The 20783-nt window shown below is 32.8% G+C and overlaps 1 protein-coding gene and 1 long non-coding RNA gene across 3 annotated transcripts; one reads left to right on the top strand and one right to left on the bottom strand.

Annotated features, from left to right (window-relative positions):
- Positions 1-1687: 1687 nt before the first annotated feature.
- On the top strand, positions 1688-3029 carry LOC145305672 (uncharacterized). Its single transcript, XR_013874678.1, has 3 exons — positions 1688-1789; positions 2291-2391; positions 2852-3029. It is a non-coding gene; the product is annotated as an uncharacterized LOC145305672 (long non-coding RNA).
- A 5633-nt stretch (positions 3030-8662) lies between these two features.
- Positions 8663-19348, bottom strand: LOC145306219 (uncharacterized). 2 transcript variants are annotated; one of them, XM_080148246.1, is made up of 13 exons: positions 19291-19348; positions 18562-18653; positions 17612-17646; positions 17308-17345; positions 16982-17036; positions 16446-16719; positions 16074-16184; positions 15174-15271; positions 12774-12795; positions 11416-11489; positions 10156-10221; positions 9340-9411; positions 8663-8788 (listed from the first exon to the last, which is right to left on the bottom strand). In XM_080148246.1, exons 1-13 carry the CDS (start codon positions 19343-19345, stop codon positions 8719-8721), a joined length of 1062 nt encoding a protein of 353 aa, XP_080004372.1. In that variant the 5' UTR covers positions 19346-19348; the 3' UTR covers positions 8663-8718. The 2 variants fall into 2 exon arrangements, with proteins under 2 accessions (XP_080004372.1, XP_080004371.1); XM_080148245.1 differs by having other exon boundaries at positions 18562-18677.
- Between the last annotated feature and the right edge of the window lie 1435 nt (positions 19349-20783).

Consider the following 20783-nt stretch of genomic DNA (forward strand, 5'->3'; position numbering starts at 1 on the left):
CTTGATACAGGATAATGTTTATGGACGTACTTACATTTTTAGGACTTGATTATAGAGTTGCTTCGCTTATACCATTATACTTTGTTATTCCAGGAATAAACATACCAAAAATCAGATCAATCGGATAATTAAAACACATACGTACGGACATTCTTGTAATGATTATATTGTTGCTACGCTTTCTAAATCGTACCTAACAACTAAAGGAATCACCATGCAAAGTTTGAAATCGATAGGATAATTCTAACATGCCTAAATTAATAAAAAAGCTATCCGTCTGTGGCGGACGGACGGGCGTACGGACCGACCCTAATGATAGAAAAGCTTCGCTTTTAAAAAGATAAGATTTTTTAACATTTCTAAACAAAGTGATGCAATTGTTAGATTTCAATTTAAACAAAGAAAATAACAAGAACATATACGTCTAAAAGTCGCGTGAGATTATTTTTAAAATTATCTAAATTAATTCAAGTATTAATTTGAAATATCCACCATTAAACTATTATTTTATATGATTTTTAATAAATTATTAGGTACTAGCGGCTACGCCTCTAGAGGGCTCTAGGGGCACTTGAAAAGAAAAAGAAATATAAATTACTTTTTAGGAGGGGGGTTGGTGGGTATTAACTTCCCCCAAAATAGTTGTAATACCTTCCATGACCTATGAGTAGCTACCCTGTAAAGGAGAAACATATCGGTTTGTTGATTAGCGTGATCCTTCGGTACTTACACACACACACACAGACAGACAGACAGATACAAAGACAAAGATTCATAGGGTAGCTGCGTCAGTGCGTATTTCTTAATTATTTTAAATATTGTAATAATATAAGACCTACTATAGGAATCTATGTTAATTAACATTCAACAGACAGACAGCCATTTGATTGCACGACCTTTGTCCGAAGCATGATTTTTTAACTCTTGAACCAATAAGGTTTATTTTCATTAAAGCTTCTAATCGGCCAAGGGTAGGTTTGTATTTAAGGGGAGGATATCTCTGTCGTCCCATGATAAATCGCTCCAGGAAAAAAGCCAAAATAAACTTTTTTTTGGGGGGGGGGGTGGGAATTCAGTCATAGGCCTGCCTAAAACTAGCCTAGTAAAAAGTCCAACCTATTCGAACCAATAATTTCCAACATCTTTTGCTATTTACACAATTTAGATAACAATTTTTTTTTAATATTGGAGTCACAGTTGAATTATACTCATTTTTCCCAATATTAAAATCATTGATTCTGGTTCTACTTTTGTTTGAGAGGAATGGAGGGGACATTTGACTGTAAATTATACTGTTACCCAAAGTTTAATAAGTACATTCTCATATTCGTTGGCTTTAAAACTTTAAAACCTAATTTAACACCATAAGGGTTATTTTGTAAAGTTAATTATTTTAGTTAGAGTTTGAATATTGGGAATAATATTTTAATTAGGGTCAGTCCGTACGTCCGCAACGGTTAGCTCTTTTCGTTAATTAAGACAGGTTAGAATTGTCCTATCGATATGAAACATGTCCCCCCCCCCCTCCCTGGTATAACAATCACTTTATGTAAACGCACCTGTTTTTCCTAATACATGTCCTTATTATTTAAAAATTGTAAGCGCAACAACCCTGCATTTATAATTTATAAATAGAACATCTAAAAATAGATTTTATTTTTTTTAAGATTTAAAAATAGATTTTAAAAAATAGTATAAAAAGATGTTTAGTTGAATAATATGATCAGTATTGAAACTGAAGATGTCCAGAAAACTACTGGTTCTTGTCCTGGCCTTGGTGCTCTTGGAGGTAATTATACTTATTATTATCCTATTATACAAAGTAGTAAGCGTTTTTTGTCTGTACCGATGGATCTCGCTAACCGCTGATCCGTTATGGTTCTGCTTTACAGGGTAGCTTCACATAGTACCCAGGAAGGTTTGTAACTTTTTGGAGGGAGGGTATCACCACCCTCCCAAGAGAAATTGCCCCTGAATAGTCATGTACTGTATCGTATTATAGATAATTTTCTATGCATAGTAAAATCAAAAGTCATAAGATTAATACCAGTTTTGATAGCCGGAGCCTACAGCCCTTCGAGGCTAATAAACTGGTTTGATCTTATAATTTATTATCTATAATGTGATGCGATAAATAACTATTTTTAGTATTATTTTCTTGGCTGTTGTTTGAGTTAGAGCTCTAATTTTATTGTTAAACATTTTCTGAAACTGGCTGTATTAAAAACGGGTTAGTCAAATCTGCTATAAACGTTTTTTTTTTTATATAAATAGCATTCTATTTTTTTAGGTGATGATCTGTAATGGGTCTCGACTAGACCCTCGACTAAGCCCTCGACTAGACCCTCAAGTTGGAAAAAATTTTAAAAAGGCTGCAGCACCTAATGGCAGGTAGATAATTTTTATTATTAATTCATTGTAGCAAGATTCTCCTTAGATTTCAAGTGATCATGTAGAGAACCCAAGAGCATCATCCGTTTGTAATGGGATGCAATACTCACTATATGTCCACTATAGGATATAAGGTTAAGTAGCATCCAACAGACAACCATCATTTGATTGCACCACCTTTGTCTGAGAAATCCTAACTGTGCTAGGTAATGAGTTGCGCCTGTTTATGGGCCAAGGCATTTTCCCCAACTTTTAACTATTTATGTTGTGCACCTGATATATAGCAACAGTAGGAATCCTTATTAAGGTCTTTAGTTATGATGCTATGTGTCATATTGTATTAAAGGATTATTTTCTAATTATTTGATCCAGGAACTTAATAATCACAGAAACCAGTAAGCATTTGTTACCAGCAATATTCAACCATGAGCTGCACTTGACCCAATATTTGTATTTTTAGGAAAGATGGTAAAGCCGTATATTATTATCCCGGTTACTGGGACTACTGGGACTACGGATACGGATACGGATACCCATACGGATACGGCGACTATTATTGGTATGGTTAAAAATGTTGGCCATTAGACTTATAATTAATTATGTTCATTGTATTGAAAATAAATATAAAAACAGTAAAACATTTTGTGTTGTGTGAAAGCAAAGTGTTTCTACATCTTTAAAAGCGAATCTTTTCTATTGTTAGGGTAGCTTCGTCCGTAATGGTTAGCACTTTTTGTTAATTTAGGCATGTTAGAATTGTCATATCAATTTCAAACTTTGCATGATGATTCCTATAACAGTTAGGTACAATCTAGAAAGCGTAGCAACTCTATAATCGTTGGCAGAAAGTCTGTACCATTGAAAAATACTGTTTTTTTATTTTTTTTGACAACAAATTTTTGTATGCTAAGATTACCCTATTCATCTGATTTTTTGAATACTGATTCCTATTACAACGAGGTACAATGTTATAAGCGAAGCATCTCTATAATCAAGTCCTAAAAATGATAGTATCATGTATTTTGCAACAAATTTACTTACAATTTGTTTCAGATTTATGCATTAATATTCTCTTAATTCAGTTCTGACACTCTACAAGTGTTTATGTTCGTTTGTCTTTTCATTTTAGAGCTTCATTTTATTGATATTGTCATCCTTGTTTTTTAAGAAAAACAGTGTGATTAATAGTTATTTCTCGCATCGTATTATAAACGGCTTTCCTTCGGCACCTCGGGGCTAAAAAACAAGTTTTAATCATATAATACATTCTATATCCGCGGAAAGCCGTTTATAATACGATGCTAGACATAGTTTTTTCTTATGGATTAGAACCGGTTCCTATCCACCGGATTCGAATGAATACGAGAATAGTTATTTCTCGTATCGTATTATAAACAGCTTTCCGCGGATATAAAATGTACAATTATAAGATTAAAACCAGTGTTTTAGCCCCGAGGTGCCGAAGGCACCCGCTAAAAAACTGGTTTTAATCTTATGATTGTACATTTTTATATTCGTAGAAAGCTGGATATGAAACGATGCTAGACATGGTTTTTTCGTATGGATGAGAACCGGTTCCTATCCACCGGATTCGAATGAATACGAGAAAAAAATATTATAGATTTCTAACAAGAGTGTCAGAACTTATGATTATAGAGTTGCTGCGTTTTCTAAATCGTACCTAACTACTGCAGGAATTATCATGCAGGTTTTGAAATCGATAGGACAATTCTAACTTGCCTAAATTAACGAAAAAAGCTATCCGTTACGGACGGACGGACGGACCAAGCCTAATTATAGAAAAGCTTCGCTATTAAAACTAGGTTAGAAAGCTTTTTATCTCAGTGTTACTCAATTTTGTACATAAATTTATCGTGTAATGTCTTATCCCTTAAGATCTCGGAATTAAATTGCAATTGCAAAAAATACAAATATCATATAAGAAAAGTGTTTTTGTTAGACAAAAAAAAACAAAGTTACCCCTTCTGTTGATTAAAATTAATGGTGGAAAAGTTTGGAGACTGCTAGTTTGGTAAGTTCCAAAGCGTTCCCATCCTCCCTAAGAAAGAGGATGAATATATCCGCTGGATTAAAACCGGTGATCAGCCCTACTAAATAATCTTGTATAGCATCGAATTACACACAACTTTCCACGAATATAAAAATAAAAATCCCAAAATTATTACCAGTTTATTTACCATGATTTTTCATTTTAATATCCGTGGAAAGCTGTCAATAATTCTTTGCTGTAAATAACTTTTTGCTATATATTAGCGTTTTTTTTAGCTTTTTTGCGTATGATAATATACAACTAATTTCACATAGTAATTATAATCTTTATTATTTGGTTTTATTTTAATAAAAATTATAATTTTAAAATTCGTTGATTTTCTTTGAGCGTAGCAAGTCATAGCTAGATTTTGTCAATCTATAAGGAGCGCTGTCATGCTTTTTTGTCGATTGATTTTTGCAGAATTACAACCGAATCTGAATCATAGATCTTTATAGATATAAATTGACTCTATACTTTATCATTTTACTATCTGTGGAAAACTATTAAGTCAAATTGGAATATTATATTTTTTGCTTTTTTTCTCACTTTGAAAATAATGAACTTATTAAAGATTCAATTAGCTATCACACGTCAGGGCTCGGCAACCGCCCGTCAGGTGCGATTAAGCCTCAAATTTACTCACGTCAGAATGCTTTAAGAATTTTTGAAAAGAGGGATTGCCATATTTGGGTCGAGTTTAGAGTTACAGATGATTTAGAAAATTGTCTAAGGTTGATTTCTCTGCGGCTAACAGGCTGCTGAGGCGCAGCTGCCCTAACAAAAGTTTCTGTTCATCAGTAAAGAACAAGTTCTAACTTTTGTGTTTTTTTAACCCATTCGTAACGAGCTCCCAAGGTTTAAAGTTTTGATTTTCCCGAGTTCAACAAAATAGATTTTTTCAATAATTACTCATCAGAATTAAAAAAGTAGGGTGTCAAATTAAAGATCTTACTATTTTTTTCATAATGCCAATTTTCTTCTTTTTTTGTTGCGTTTTAGTACGTTAAAACCAACTTAATTAAGAAATAAATTAAATCACATTAAAATAAGAGGTCTACAAGAAAGAAAAAATAGCAAATCATATAAAAATCAACTACTACAAATCATTTTTCGTACTTTAACCTTAATGATTACAATAGTCTGAACATTTTTCTCTCACCTATCTATTATCTAATTTTTATGTATCAAAAATATTCTATTTTAACTGCAGCTGTCCTTCTTATGTAGATGGTTATTCTTGTTAAAATTAAACTAAAGAGTGAAAGTAAGGAAAGTTGGAATGATATATTTCTTTATTATATTTAATTCAGCATATAAATCTCGTAAATACCCTAATTTTGGTCAAATTTTCTCTATTAAGTGCTAGTGGCGGCGTTTGTAGCCTCTATGGACATCTTAAAATAGATAGATAGATTGTCTTATTCCTTTAGATTCCTTGGGTAAAATATAGAATGAAGAGTGAAGTAATTTTCCAATAATGTAATTCAGGGATTTGAATAATCCAAACTTGATGGCGGGGTGAACATAGATAGATAGATAAAGGGTGTGCAAAAAAAATGCGGACATTTTTAAAATTGAAATTGCGCGGCTTGTGTTAATAGTAGAAAAATGTTACGCATATCGTTAGAACCGCTAGGAAGTCTATTTTTTGGAAATATATAAGAATGATTCCTCTGCTACGTATAGCTACAAAGCTCCTAAACTATACGTAGCACAGGAATCGTTTTTATATTTCCAAAAAATAGACTTTCTAACGGTTCTAACGATATGCGTAACATTTTTCTACTATTAACACAAGCCGCGCAATTTCAATTTTAAAATTGTCCGCATTTTTTTTGCACACCCTTTAGATAGATAGATAGATAGATAGATAGATAGATAGATAGATAGATAGATAGATAGATAGATAGATAGATAGATAGATAGATAGATAGATAGATAGATAGATAGATAGATAGATAGATAGATAGATAGATAGATAGATAGATAGATAGATAGATAGATAGATAGATAGATAGATAGATAAAGGTGAAAAGTCATAATAGTTAGTAGAAAAAAAACTGTTTAAAACCAATGAAATTGCCCTGAAAAACCAATATTTGGTCATATTTTTATGTTGGGGGGTTGAAGTGGGGGGGGGGGGGGAAATCAACAAGAACAATAAATACCATACAAGCAGAAATGGATTTTGGACTGTAAATATACCCCTCAACACGTTCTGCTCTTCGTAAGGCTTTGGAAGTTAAGGGCTAAGCTGTTGTGTATAAAGAAAACTGCAAAAAAATCTTACACCAACTTCCCTTTTTAATTTGTCACTTGAAAAGCTTGTTTTCCCCTTTTCCACCCCCTCTAGAAATACAACCCTTTTGGCAAACCCCTCTGCACGCCACTGATTTCATACAATTTACTAAAGGTTATATAGGAGTAATTTATCAGTTCTCAAAATAAAATATACGAGGAAAGGCAAATAAATGTATAAGTAAAGATGTATAATCCAGACAACTACCTGGCACTAGTGGTGGACATTCTTTTCGTCTGCTAAAAAATTCATTTCTGTTTTTTTGTAGAGCCTCAGCTCCTTTCAAAGACCCAATACAAAATGAGGACAGGGTCCCCGCCGTGTGGGCAGAGTTACATATAGCTCATGCTTCCTCATCTGAAAATTATAAAATTGATGGGTACAGATAATCCTGGTATGTAGAGATGTAACGCAACAATATATATTCAGATATGGGGTTCCAGGACAAACGTAGGAGTGACAAACGTCGGTGTGGAAAAACGCAGTAGTGTCTAAAATGTTAAGTTAATTAAGTATTTTTATACAGGTTAGGATAGGTTAAAGTATGAATATACAAATTAACCCCCGCATTAAAACAAATGATGGTTTTATATAGGTTAGGTGTCAACTCCGACGTTGGTCATTCCTGCGTTTGTCTAAAGACCAGATATAGGATTTAAAAGAAGAAAATATGGTGAAAATATTTAGTTTATTGGATAGTGAATTTATTTCTGAAAATACCTTTGATTGCCTGAAAGTTCAAACTATGCATGGTAAGAAATTGCGCCTGTTTTTATGGGCCAAGACATTCACCCAGGGAGCTAGGTAGAGGACATTGGGCTGTTTATTACACTAGTCCACAAAGTCTTACAATAACGTTTTCTTATACGTTGGCTCTACAAACTTGGGGATTTATTGAATCTTAATTTTGTTCACTAATTGTAATCTACAGATGGGGCAATTGTATATTATCATTGGTGATTTTATTTGCTGTTATAATTACAGAATAATTTATCAGCTTTTCTTTTTAAAAGCGAAGCTTTTCTATAATTAGGGTCGGTCCGTCCGTCCGTACGTCCGTCACAGAGAGTTAGCTCTTTTCGTTTATTTAAACAGGTTAGAATTGTCCTATCGATTTCAAACTTTGCATGATGATTTCTCTGGTAGTTAGGTACAATTTAGAAAGCGTAGCAACTCTTTAAACAATACCAGAATGTCCGTACGTCCACTTTAAACATGTCGATTTTTAACTTTTTTGACAAAAAGTTTTTGTATGTTAAAATTATCTGATTCTTCTGATTTTTTGAAAACTGATTCCTATTACAACAAGGTACAACATTATAAGCGAAGCATCTCTATAAACAAGTCCCAAAAATGTAAGTATGTCCTTATACAGTATCATTTATTTATGCAGTTTTGCAACAAATTTTCTTAAAATGTTGTTTGTACTGATGCATTAATATTCTGATAATTCAGTTCTGATAATCTACAAGTGTTAATGTTCGTTTTTCCTTCCATTTCAGAGCTTCGCTTTTATGGATGTTGTCATCCTTGTTTTAGTAGCAAAGCTACTTTATAATTACAAATGTCCGTCTGTCCGTCAGAGACAGAAAGGGGGAAACCAAGTTTCATTAAAATTCGTCCATTGGTTGGAGTGCTAGATCAATTCCTACATTTTTAAGTTTTCATGATTTTCTCAATTCCTATTCAATATAGACAGCTAAAAATTTTAAGGGATTGAATACTTTTATATTCTGCATACTTTTATCAAGTTTTGCTTATTGGTTGAGGTGCTAGATCGATTCCTAGATTTTCACGTTTATGAAACTACTCTATAGTTCATTTTTACCAGATATTCATCCATAATGTTTTAGCTTCGCTACTTTTGGATGTTGCCATCCTTGTTCATGTTCTAAGCCAAATAAAAAAAATACAAGAAATTTAATATGATAATATATTTTAATATCAAATAAATATTTCTCAAAGTTTTTGGCGTTCAGCATTTGACAAATTCTTTTTGGATACATTTCTGCTGTGAAACATCAAGTCTGTAGCCTTCGTCACATCTAAAACAAGGATAACAACATCAATAAAAGCGAAGCTTAACAAATTTGACTGTCAGACAACCAATCACTTGGAGTGTAGACCAGAGACGTGATGAATGGGGGTGTAGGGGGTTTGAACTACACCCCAAACAAAATTAAGGGGAATTGATACAACCATCAAGGTGTCAACACCCAACACCCATCTACATCACCCTCAACAAGGGTACTCTATACCCCACTCCCCTAGTTTCGATGATGAAAAAAAGGAGAGAGGATGACATAACATAAAATAAACAAAAATTATAACTTAATTTTAGAAATTTTAGAGGGGATGGGTTCAAGGTATTAAACTTACCGTTGATTAAATTTGTAGCTGCTTTTAAATGTGAACAATAGAGATGAAATGAAAATATGAGTTACATAAACAGACAAATACATTGAAGAAAGATAAGCTTTATAGAACAAGTTGTGTGTGTAAAACTGGACAGAAAAGGGCAACACGCCTAACCCCCTTTTTAAAATTTTACAAATAAATTAATCTTCCATTATCCTATCCCGGAATAATAACAAACCTCATTTTACACGTCCATCCGTTCTGGCAGACTTCAAATTCATTGGTACACGAGTTTCTTTCACTCCATACTCTAAATATTTTAAAATATATCATCATAATAAGGTAACAGGATGTCTGTGTGTCTGAACCGATCGGGTTCTCCTTAACAGAGTAGCTCCTCATAGGTCCCGGGAAGGTTTATAACTATTTTGGGAATGGTATCAACCTCCGAAGAGAAATCCCAAGTAGTATTGGTGCAAAAAATGGGGACGAATTTCAAATTGATTTGACGGGGCTGATTTCTTTACGTCACAAGTGAAGGGAAAGAAAAGGAAAGGGGGAAAGAAACCCCCTAGAAAAGAGATGGGGTTTTCCCTTCACTTGTGACGTAAAAAAACCAGCCCCGTCAAATCATTTTGAATTTCGTCCCCATTTTTTGCACCAATACTACTTGCAGCATCGCCTCTAGAGCGTAGCCGCTAGTTTTATATAATTTTTTTTTGTCTGTAGCTTAAGATTGCGATAACTACTAATTGATTGAGTCCTCCATTTGAGGAAAGCTTTACAAAGGTCCAGGGTAGTGTTTGGCCAAAGAGCCAGAAAGCAGTCTAGTCATACATGCCCTATAGTAGGGGAATCTACACTATAAAAACCAGACCTCTATCTTTTATAGCTACAGAGAATTATTTATTTACTAACTCTGTCAGACTTGTCTTTGTTTGTATGCTGAAGAACAAATTTTTAATTGTGATCTTACGCGACGGACAAATCAAATTACAGACGAACATTCAAAATAACCTTGTTGATAGAGTAGCTTTACTACTTTACAACTTACCCAGCCCGTCCATAAAGAGCTCTAAAACTGATCATACAAACACTGACATCATGGGAACACATGGGCCTAGAAATATAATATTGGAAAAGGTTTATCCACGGTCAAGGGATAAATAATATCTGTATAAATACATTTTGATGTGCTGAATTTTAATTTCCAAATGTGTACGCAGTTTTCGCGGTGTTTCCTCGTCCTCTCTCAATATTTACTACTAGCAAAAAAAGGCTTCAAACTTCCAAAAAAATTTTTTTTTGAAAATTAAAGTTTTAAATGTATACCTAAATCGTTTATACGTTCAAAATTTTAAAAGTTTGTAGCTTTTTTTCGCTAGTATTAATTATTAAGATAGGGTGAGGAAACACTGCGGAAACTGCGTACACATTTGGAAATTAAAATTCAGCACATCAAAATGTATTTATATTGATATTATTTATCCCTTGACTGTGAATAAACCTTTTCCAACATTTTTTAAAATCATCCAAGTGAGTTTAAATTTGAGGCATAGTCGCGGCTAACGCGCGACTGCCAAGCGCTGGTAATCAGGACATGCAGGAATGTCAAATTATTCCCAAATAATATTCCCATAGACATGTTACATAATACAACATAATACAACTTAATTATTCATATTAGCTGGATCATAAACATAATACAACTTACGCATTCATATTAGCTGGATCATAAACATAATACAACTTACGCATTCATATTAGCTGGATCATAAACATAATACAACTTACGCATTCATATTAGCTGGATCATAAACATAATACAACTTACGCATTCATATTAGCTGGATCATAAACATAATACAACTTACGCATTCATATTAGCTGGATCATAAACATAATACAACTTACGCATTCATATTAGCTGGATCATAAACATAATACAACTTACGCATTCATATTAGCTGGATCATAAACATAATACAACTTACGCATTCATATTAGCTGGATCATAAACATAATACAACTTACGCATTCATATTAGCTGGATCATAAACATAATACAACTTACGCATTCATATTAGCTGGATCATAAACATAATACAACTTACGCATTCATATTAGCTGGATCATAAACATAATACAACTTACGCATTCATATTAGCTGGATCATAAACATAATACAACTTACGCATTCATATTAGCAGGATCATAAACATAATACAACTTACGCATTCATATTGGCAGGATCATAAACATAATACAACTTACGCATTCATATTAGCAGGATCATAAACATAATACAACTTACGCATTCATATTAGCTGGATCATAAACATAATGAGCATTTTCAAAGGTTTGGTGTCGAACTTCTTCTTTATGTCCCTACAAAATAGTATAACTAAGATGATAAAAACGGTTCCAGAGCTGGATCTTTAAATCATTTTAGTGGTGAGCCAGATCGGGGTGAGCCGAATTTCAGCCAATCACAGCGCGGCATTTCATAAAATGCTGTGCTCTCATTAGTGGAAAGTTGGCTCATCCCGATCTGGCTTACCACTAAAATGATTTAAAGTCCCAAACGTCGAAGTGGACAAACGCAGGAGTGTTAACATATTAATTTAATCAAGCATTTCTATACAGCCCATGTTATGTTAAAATATGAATATTGAATATACAAATAAGCCCCCCGCAGGAGTTAGGCATTTAAAAACCTATAAAATAGGTTAGGTTAAGTTAAGTTTCCACTACGACGACGGGGACTCCTGCGTTTGTCCATTAACCCTAAAAACCATAGGTAGCAAAGCACAAACAAATCATGGACGAATGGAGTTAACGATCATATTTAGGGAAGGGGAGCGGAAAGTTGTAGCGCCCAAAAAAATATTTCCCCCTTCAAAAGCGAATATTTTTGGGATCCTTATGTAACAGGATGTCTGTCTGTTTTTTTGTCAATTTGTTTGTATCGAAGGATCTCGCAATCACCACTAGACCAATTTATTTCTTCTCTACGTGAAGCTCCTTATAGGAAATCTTTTAAAGAAAAATCGCCTTTGTCGAAAATACCCATTCCCCATTTTTATGAAGATGATTAAAGTCCCTCCACAGATTATGACGTCACACGATAAAATAACCTATGAGAGGCCAGCATGAATTTACCATTGGTCAATTACAGTGTATACTGGCCTCTCATTGACTATTCTATCGTATGACGTCATAATCTGTGGAGGGACTTTAATCATCTTCCATTTTTATGTAAAATGGAGGGCCGATACATCTCCCCCCACTCCCTCAGATTGATCTGTAGGTCTCTAGGGGTAAGAGTTAAGACTCTAGGAAGGCTTGGTGTCGCTTCGGGTTCTCCATGCACCTTAAAACATACTCTGCTTATGATTGCGGTGTAATAACCTTTGTCTGAGAAGTCATAACTGTGTATGGTATTGAGTTGCATCTGTTATGGGCCAAGGCATTCCCCCCCTACTCTAACTATTAATGTCGCGCACCTGACATAGAAGCAGTGGTAACCATTTTTAACGTCTTTAGTTATGACGCGGTGTTAGGCCGAGATTCGAACCTATCACCTCCCCAACGACGAGCAAGTGGGCCACGTGTTGAGCCACGGTCATGGGTCGCGGTATGGCCACAAGTAGAAATTAAAGTAATACTCACCATATTATTCTTGTCCAAGCACCTGAAAAAAAAACATACGTTTTACTTAATCAATTTATTTAATTTCGAGAGGAAACAAGGATGACAATATCCTTAAAAGCAAAGCTAAACAAACCAGATGAAAAAAAGGAAGAAATATAGAGTGACTTCATCTAATTTTCAAGGTGTAATGATTAGATTTATCATAGCTTATTGTCTTAGAAATCTCCATTATTCTTAATGTTATATAAATCCTCACACTAAGTTTGAAATAATGTACTTAGCATAAATTTCAGAAAAGCTTCGCTTAGTACAAAATTGATATAAAAAAAATGATACTTTTTTGTACACTTATCATTTATCTTATGTTTGTTTTAAGACAGACAAGGACTAAAATGTGTATTTGTAGCGCATTAATGAAACCCAGACTTATAAAAAATATTTATTTTGGTAGTTTACATAAGTAACAAGTCTGTCGATCTGCATGTAGCTTTAGATCTCGCTAACCACTATACTGATATGGTTCCTTTTTACAATCAAGCTTCGGGAATAGTCTTAAGGGGCGAATCATCATATTTTTAAAATGGCTTTTTATAGGTTATTTTAGGTTAGGTTAGGTTATATTTGGTTAGGTGATTGCTCCACAGGGTTAGGAAATTGGACCCGCAAGGTTAGGGCCCCCCGCAGGGGCTAGACATAGGAGAAAAGCTACTGTTAAAAATATGAAGAATCGCCCCTTAAGATGCGTTGCCACGAATGGGACTATACCCAAAGCTTCTTATCTTCCCAGTAAAGTTTTATATCTTTTTTAGGGGGAGGGTACCTCAAACCTCCCAAGATAATATGACTCTGGAAAAAATCTTCTATTGGGTGAATTATACGTTTAAAAATAAATTTTAATTTTATTAAACAAGCGGTCTTACAAAGGTAATTTATTTGCATGCTCTTATTTGTCAAAATAAAGTTGTTATTTTCTGATAAACTAGCGGCTGCGTCCCTTTCATGAAGTGTTCAAAGGGGTAGTGAATGACAATAAAATAGCCTAAAACCATCCTAAGACTAAGATCAAAAATAGAATTGCCTAAAATCATCTTAGACCTATTGGAGAATTCCCTAAAATGTAGAACTTTTTATGATAAAATTCTCAATTTGTTTTGGATTAAATATATGTATATGTATATATATATAATAATACTTAATAGATATCATGTTTTGAATGAAAGATTGTATTTGTATATTATTATTGACGTATTTAGAAATACAGACTACTTATTCTTATGAAATGTTCCAGTAAGAAAGATAAACAACAAATCTTTAGGCAGTATCCACGTAAAATTCTAGTAATCTACAACACCCGCCTCTTTGTTTATTTTTCTAATCAGTAGTTAAGCTCCTAAGGCCTCTAGGGGCACTTGAGGTACTGAGGTGGCAGTCGACTCCCTCCCCCATTTTCGATTTTAGTTTTAAAAAGAAAAAGTTAAAATGAATTTTTTTCTTCGGGCGATTTCTGTTTTGAGGGTGGTGGTACCCTATCCCAAAATAGTTATGAACCTTCCCAGTACCTATAAAAACTACATTGTAAAGGAGAACCATGTCAGTTCAACGGTTTGCGTGATTCTTTGGTACAAACAGACAGACACTTAGAAATCCTGTTACTTTATCATAAGGATGAAAAATATAGAAAAACAAGATAAATAAACTCTTAATAGCAACACAAAGTAGGAACAATCCGACGCCATTATTGGTTAGAAGTTGTACACAGCTTTGTACGAATGTGCAAGTTTTCAAATCAGCAATAAACAATCTTCTTTGAAATAGTTTGAATGGCCATCTAGTGTAATAAATCTATTCCTAAAACTTTGCTACAAGGCTTCAGACCTATCAATCATTTAAGAAAAATGGGGGTGGGGGTGTTTTTTAGTTGTTTATTTTATTTAGGATACTGCCAAAATGTGTTTAGGGTGTTAAGTTTGTACTTTGTTTCATTACGAAATACACACTTGTACAGCTTCTAAAATGTAAAATAGAATAAAAAAAATTGGGAATGCCGCGGGTTTAATATTTTTGTGAGGTTCATTTCTATTGTGGGTATTAATCTATATACTCCTTTATTATGACTTTTATCCGAACCATGAGTGGTCAGAGATCTAGTGATGGAACAATGGATTCAATATTCAATAATTTAGTGGTCTCAGACTTTCTGGACTTGATTAAAGTGTTTATGAATAATTCCACAGATTTTAAAAGACTTTGGGGACCAATTTTGAATGAAGTCATGCGACAATCAGCGGGATACTTTGTAAAGTGTAGGATGAAAAAAGGAAAGTAAAGGGATGGGAAAAGGAAAGAAGTGGAAAGATTCTGGGTGGAAAGGGACAAACACTTGTAGAATAGCTTTGTTACTAAAAAGAATGTACTCACGCATAGTCAAGCTGGGCTGGAAGAACACAAGTATTTTGTTCTATATCAAATGCAAGGCCCTTGTTGCATGCATTTTTACATGTTATACCCATGTTACACTAAAAAGGTAAATTATTAGATCAGAGGTGGATTCTTAAAAACTTTTTGGCTCACTAAAATTAGCAAAGCTCGCTAAATTTTTTTTTGAAAAATCCTCCAAAATCACATAAAAAATCTACAAAAATTAAATAAAATAATAAAAGGTTTATTAACATAAGATTTTGTTTAAATTTTGTAGATATTTAATGTGATTTTGGAGGATTTTTCAAAAAAATTTTTAGTCAGCCTTACTAATTTTAGTGATCCAGTGAGCCAAAAAGTTTTTTTAAAGAATCCACCTCAGATTTTGGTGTTACTATATGACATATCTTTTAGTACAACAGGTAAAAGTAGAGAGGATGTATTTATATCTTCAACTGTATAATTAAGAATATTATAGAAACAGTAGATGGGTTTGTTTAGGAGATCTTTACAGGCAAAAAATCAAGATTATTTAAACCAAAACTAGGATGACAACATTTACAAGTAGCAAAGTTTTTAAATGTAAATTTAAGAATTACAGCCAAACAGATGGATGAAAAAAGTATGCATAATAGACAAACAGACGGAAATGATAAGATGTAAATTATACTTTTAGTGATCATAAAAATCTTCTCAAAAAAAGTTTTTTTCTTTTAAACATCTGAGAAAAACATATATTTCCTAAAAATTTGGATGTCGTCAAGATCAATACTGATAGTTAAAAAGTGATTTATAGATTAGATGTTTATACATACTCTGTCTCTTAAACATAACTAACAGACTGACAAACAAACTGACATCTTTAATTGTTGCAAAGCAAGCTAAACTCCATTTTAATACCTCAAAATAGCAGGTACAGTTGTTGGTATCCCTATATATGACATGATCAGGGTTTATGACTTCAGTTCCATTGGGCAGCTGCACAGGGGGGCAAACTTCCGAGTCCCAGCACTAAAATAAACTTAAAATTATAAATATGTGCGAAAAGGATTATTTCTGTTTCTTTAGAATTGTTGGTTCTGGACTATTTCTTTTCTTATGGAGAACTTTTCAAAATAATATGAGTTGTCAGTTTGCCAACAATTTAAAGATAATTTAAATTTGATATTTTAGAATCATTAAAAAAAAGGGAATAGACATTAAAAAGACATCTTTAAATATTTTTATTTTATGTGAGCTTATAAGATTACTATTTAATGATTAGTACTGTACCCCAATTTGTGTGAAGTTAGCTGTTGTTGTTGTAGGAATTGCTGTAGTTGTAGTAGTAGTGGTGGTTGTGGTTGTAGTTGTTGTTGTAGTTGTAGTAGTTGTAGTTGTTGTAGTGGTGGTTGTAGTTGTAGTTGTGGTGGTAGTTGTAGAAGTAGTGGTTGTAGTTGTAGTTGTAGTAGTAGTAGTTGTAGTAGTTGTTGGTTTAGTGGTTGTAGTTGAAGTTGTTGGTTTAATATTGGTTGTTGTACTTGTGGTTGTAGGATTTGATGTTGATCTGAAATAAGCATGCAAATATCAAACTTGTTTGAACTCAAAGGGAGTGAGCACTAAAATAACAAAGGAAAATAAAAAAAAGAATTTTTTCACTTAAAAGGAATGAGTATTAAGATCTAAAATAACAGAACATCTAAAATACTAAATCTTGTTTGCACTGAAAGGGAATAAGTATTTAATTACAAAATAACATCTAAAATACCAAACTTGTTTCCAAGTAAAGGGAATGAGCAATAAAATAATAACAGCAAAAAAAACCTTACCCTCCAGTCAAACATGGTGAATCTGCAGGTAGATTATATTCCCAATCACAAACATCTAAACAAAGGGTAGTGTAGTGAAGCTACACTATAATTCTAAAAATGTTTGTCAGTCAAATTAAGATCTTATGTGAGTGCATATTACTTCTGGAACCAAAAGATATTTTTTTGCTTCCCATTCAACTAATTTTGCAATTTTTAGGGTTTCTAAAAAAAATATCAGACTATTAATCTTCTTAACAAATATATTAAAATAACTATAACAAGTGTTTGCTAATTACTTAATGCATAAACAAACAAAAATTTTAACAGAAAAAAACTTATCCTACCTATTAGATAGTTATATAACAAAGGAGCTTGGCATTCACTGAAAAATTAGGATTTTCTATTATTTTGTATTATGTTTTATAACTACCTTACAATTTTCAAATTAAAATCGTTTTAAATGCTAAAGAAATGTCATTGAAAGTTTGTCACAGAGCAGTCATCAGTGATAAATCATCAGGCAAAAATGGATATTTGGTTGATAAATACAAAATTCCTGCAATTTTGGTAAAGATTCTTTGCAAAAATGTGGATTTTATGGTAAAGGAAACACAGAATAATTTTTTTAAAAATAAATAATCTACTTACAAAATAAAAACTTGGTTATGAGAACACTGCACATACTAGAAATTAAAAATCATTTTAGAATGGCATATTTTATTTTAGGAAGATTAAAAAGAAACTTTGACTTATTTTTTCTTCCTGAACCTGACAAAGCAGCAGAAGGCAGAGCTTTTAATGTAAGGTTATTTATTCTAAAATTCAAACCAATCACCTTCCCAATGACAAGCGGATGTAATGGGATTTCAACAGTTAATTATAACCTCGTTGGGGCGGGGTTCTCCTTGGATTTCATGTGATTATATACCATGAAAACTTAGTTGTTACATCCAAAAGATAGCCAACTCTTTGATTGCAAGATCTTTGTCTTGAAGTCCTACTTGTGCCAAGTTTCCACCTTATTCTCACCAGTGTCATGTGCCAGACATAGCAGCAGAAGGTACAACTTTTTAGGCTGATATTCTAACTAATCACATGCCCGAAGACAAAAAGATGGACTGTACTTTACACTTTAGCACTTAAAAGCTCTTTATATTGCCTATAAAAATGACATCATACAATACAAATGACCAATGACCAATGATATATAAGACTAAATTACCAATGGTAGGCCAGAATACATTTAAATTGACCAATGGTAGACCAGAATATATCTTAATTGACCAATAGTAGGCCAGAATAGATTTTGATTGACCAGTGGTAGGCCAGTATACATTTCAATTGACCAATAGTAGGCCAGAATACATTTTAATTGACCAATGGTAGGCCAGAATACATTAAAATTGACCAATGGTAGATCAGAATATATTTTAATTGACCAATAGTAGGCCAGAATACATTTAAATTGACCAATGGTAGACCAGAATATATTTTAATTGACCTATGGTAGGCAAGAATACATTTTAATTGACCAATGGTAGACAAGTATGACGTCATTTTTTATGGGCACTATAAATATTATAGAGTCTAGCACTTACCTTAGAACAATCCGTGACGCAAGGTAGTAAAGTTCCTTCAGTGACTCCCTTACAGTCCTGACCACAACCCTCATGTTTACCAGAGCTGGTGCCTAATTGGTGGACACACAAAATTACTTAATAAATAGATCTTAATTCCAGGGATAGAGGGCATAGTATTTGATTTCAATGATGCCTTAAAACGTGAACAATCCAAGGAAGATTGAAGAACCATTGTGCGTGGCCTTCGTTCTGACGAGAACTAAAAGGCAATGCTGATGATGACTTGAATAGTTCTTAATTCATGAATAAGGGAAAAGTACTTGATAAATAGTTCTTAATTTCAGGAATAAGGGGATAGTACATAAGTATTTGATTTATCATTTCTATACGAATCAATGAAACAGCTTTAGACAAATATAGGGACACTTTTTGTAGATGAGGGGAGTGGGGGGGATATTTTCTAGGGACGATTTATTTTGGGGAACTTTTCTTCCCTAAAATATACATGAACATGAAGGGCATATAACAAGCTGTTTTGTTGAGGAAAATAAAAGCTTTCCAGCAGTTAGCGAGATCTTTTGGTTCTAGCAATAGGAAAAAAATAGGGTATAATTATAAAATATAAAAGTTGTTCAATAAAAAACGTTTGATAGTTTTTAAATAATAATTATGTAAATTCTAGTTTTGTCATTTTACTATCAGGGGAAAGTTGTCTATAATACGATGCAATAAATAACTATGATATACCTTCAACTGATGCAACTATGAATATAGCGGCGAGGACGTAATTTAGCAATAACATTTTTTTTCTAAAAATTAAGATTTTAAGCATCAAATAAAAATGTTTAGGTCCGAAAGTTTACAAAAACATGGTGAATTTTTGTGAGGCAAAAGTTTTTTTTAAAGAATTCACCTCATGTCTCTTAAGCTTATGAATATATGTATAGGTATAAGTATAAGAGTAAATAAGTACAAGGGCGACTTTTCTAGGAATTAATCACATAATGTTTAGTACATTGTGATGTATGGTAACCTAATTTTCAAATAAACATTTTATTTCTTAGAACTCTTATACTATTTGATTTTATAAATTAGATAAACTTTACACCTCCTATTTTAAACAAATTTTCCCGATAAATCTGGTTTTCATGGCATTTCAGCGATAACCATAAAATTGAATGAATTCCCCATTGTTCCTATATCCCTGTTTAGTGCCAACAAAATTGAAATAAATCCTATAAATTTTAATTTGAATATTTACAGAAAAACTGTCTACAATACGATGCGATAAATAACTATTACTATCTATAAATAACGAATATATGATAATGACTAAAATAAGGAAATTCAGTCTCACTTTTAAATCCTAAAATCTTATCATCTCTTATTTACTTTATTATGACATTAAAAAAGCTTAATTTATAAATTTAAAAATATTGTATTTTTTTTTGTCTGTAACACCTTTATGCTGATATTATATTAATATAAGAATAGTTGTTTATCGCATCGTATTATAGACATCTTTCCGCGGATAGTAAATTAAACAATTATAAGATTAGTTCAAGTGTTGATAGCCCCTAGTCGCCGATGGCCCGAGCTAACAAAACTGGTATTGATACCAGGATTTTTTATTTTATAATTAGATTATTGAATTGTTTATTATACGCTACGATTCCTGATTTTTCAGTCAGGCTTAGAATAGGTTATTATCTAGCTAATATTAGTCGGTTCCGAAGGCATATTAATAAAGTTGGAAATAGCGCTTTACTGTAGATAATAGTTTCTAGAAGTAATGCTTAAAGCTCGGCTGCAGCTGGACAAACTCTTGGTAGATGGCGTTAAATCATATATTTTTGGGACACTATACTGGGCAGCTTTGTTACAGACCCGACTCTACTGTTCTTGTAATTGCAAACTGTCCATAGAGTCCTTAAGGTGACTTCAGCCAAACTTTAAAGTAGCTTCGCTACTCATTTGATAAAGAATTTCTAATCATGGCATATTTATTTTTTGCTGAGAGAAACCTATATCCATTATATACTGTTTATTTTTTGTTTGAGATAAAGCGTTTTCTTTGAATAATTCTTCAAAAGGGTAATAAAACAAGGATGACAATATTCATAAAAGCAAGTTCTTATAAATACCTATATTTTAGGGACTTGAATAAAGAGATGCTTCGCATAAAATATTGTACCTGGTTGTTTGAGGAATCATTATTACCAAAATTTGATGAATAGGAT

Source organism: Acartia tonsa, chromosome 14 (genome assembly GCF_053477335.1).
Source record: "Acartia tonsa isolate MP-2025a chromosome 14, ASM5347733v1, whole genome shotgun sequence".
Classification (NCBI taxonomy): Eukaryota; Metazoa; Arthropoda; class Copepoda; order Calanoida; family Acartiidae; genus Acartia; species Acartia tonsa.

Coding starts and splice junctions, on each gene's coding strand:
- LOC145306219 (XM_080148245.1), bottom strand. CDS start 19,345: ATGTTATTGCTAAATTACGTCCTCGCCGCTATATTCATAGTTGCATCA. Junction 17,346..17,611: donor CATAACCAAGTTTTTATTTT/GTAAGTAGATTA, acceptor CTAATTTTTCAG/TGAATGCCAAGCTCCTTTGT. Junction 15,272..16,073: donor ACTGTACCTGCTATTTTGAG/GTATTAAAATGG, acceptor TTACCTTTTTAG/TGTAACATGGGTATAACATG.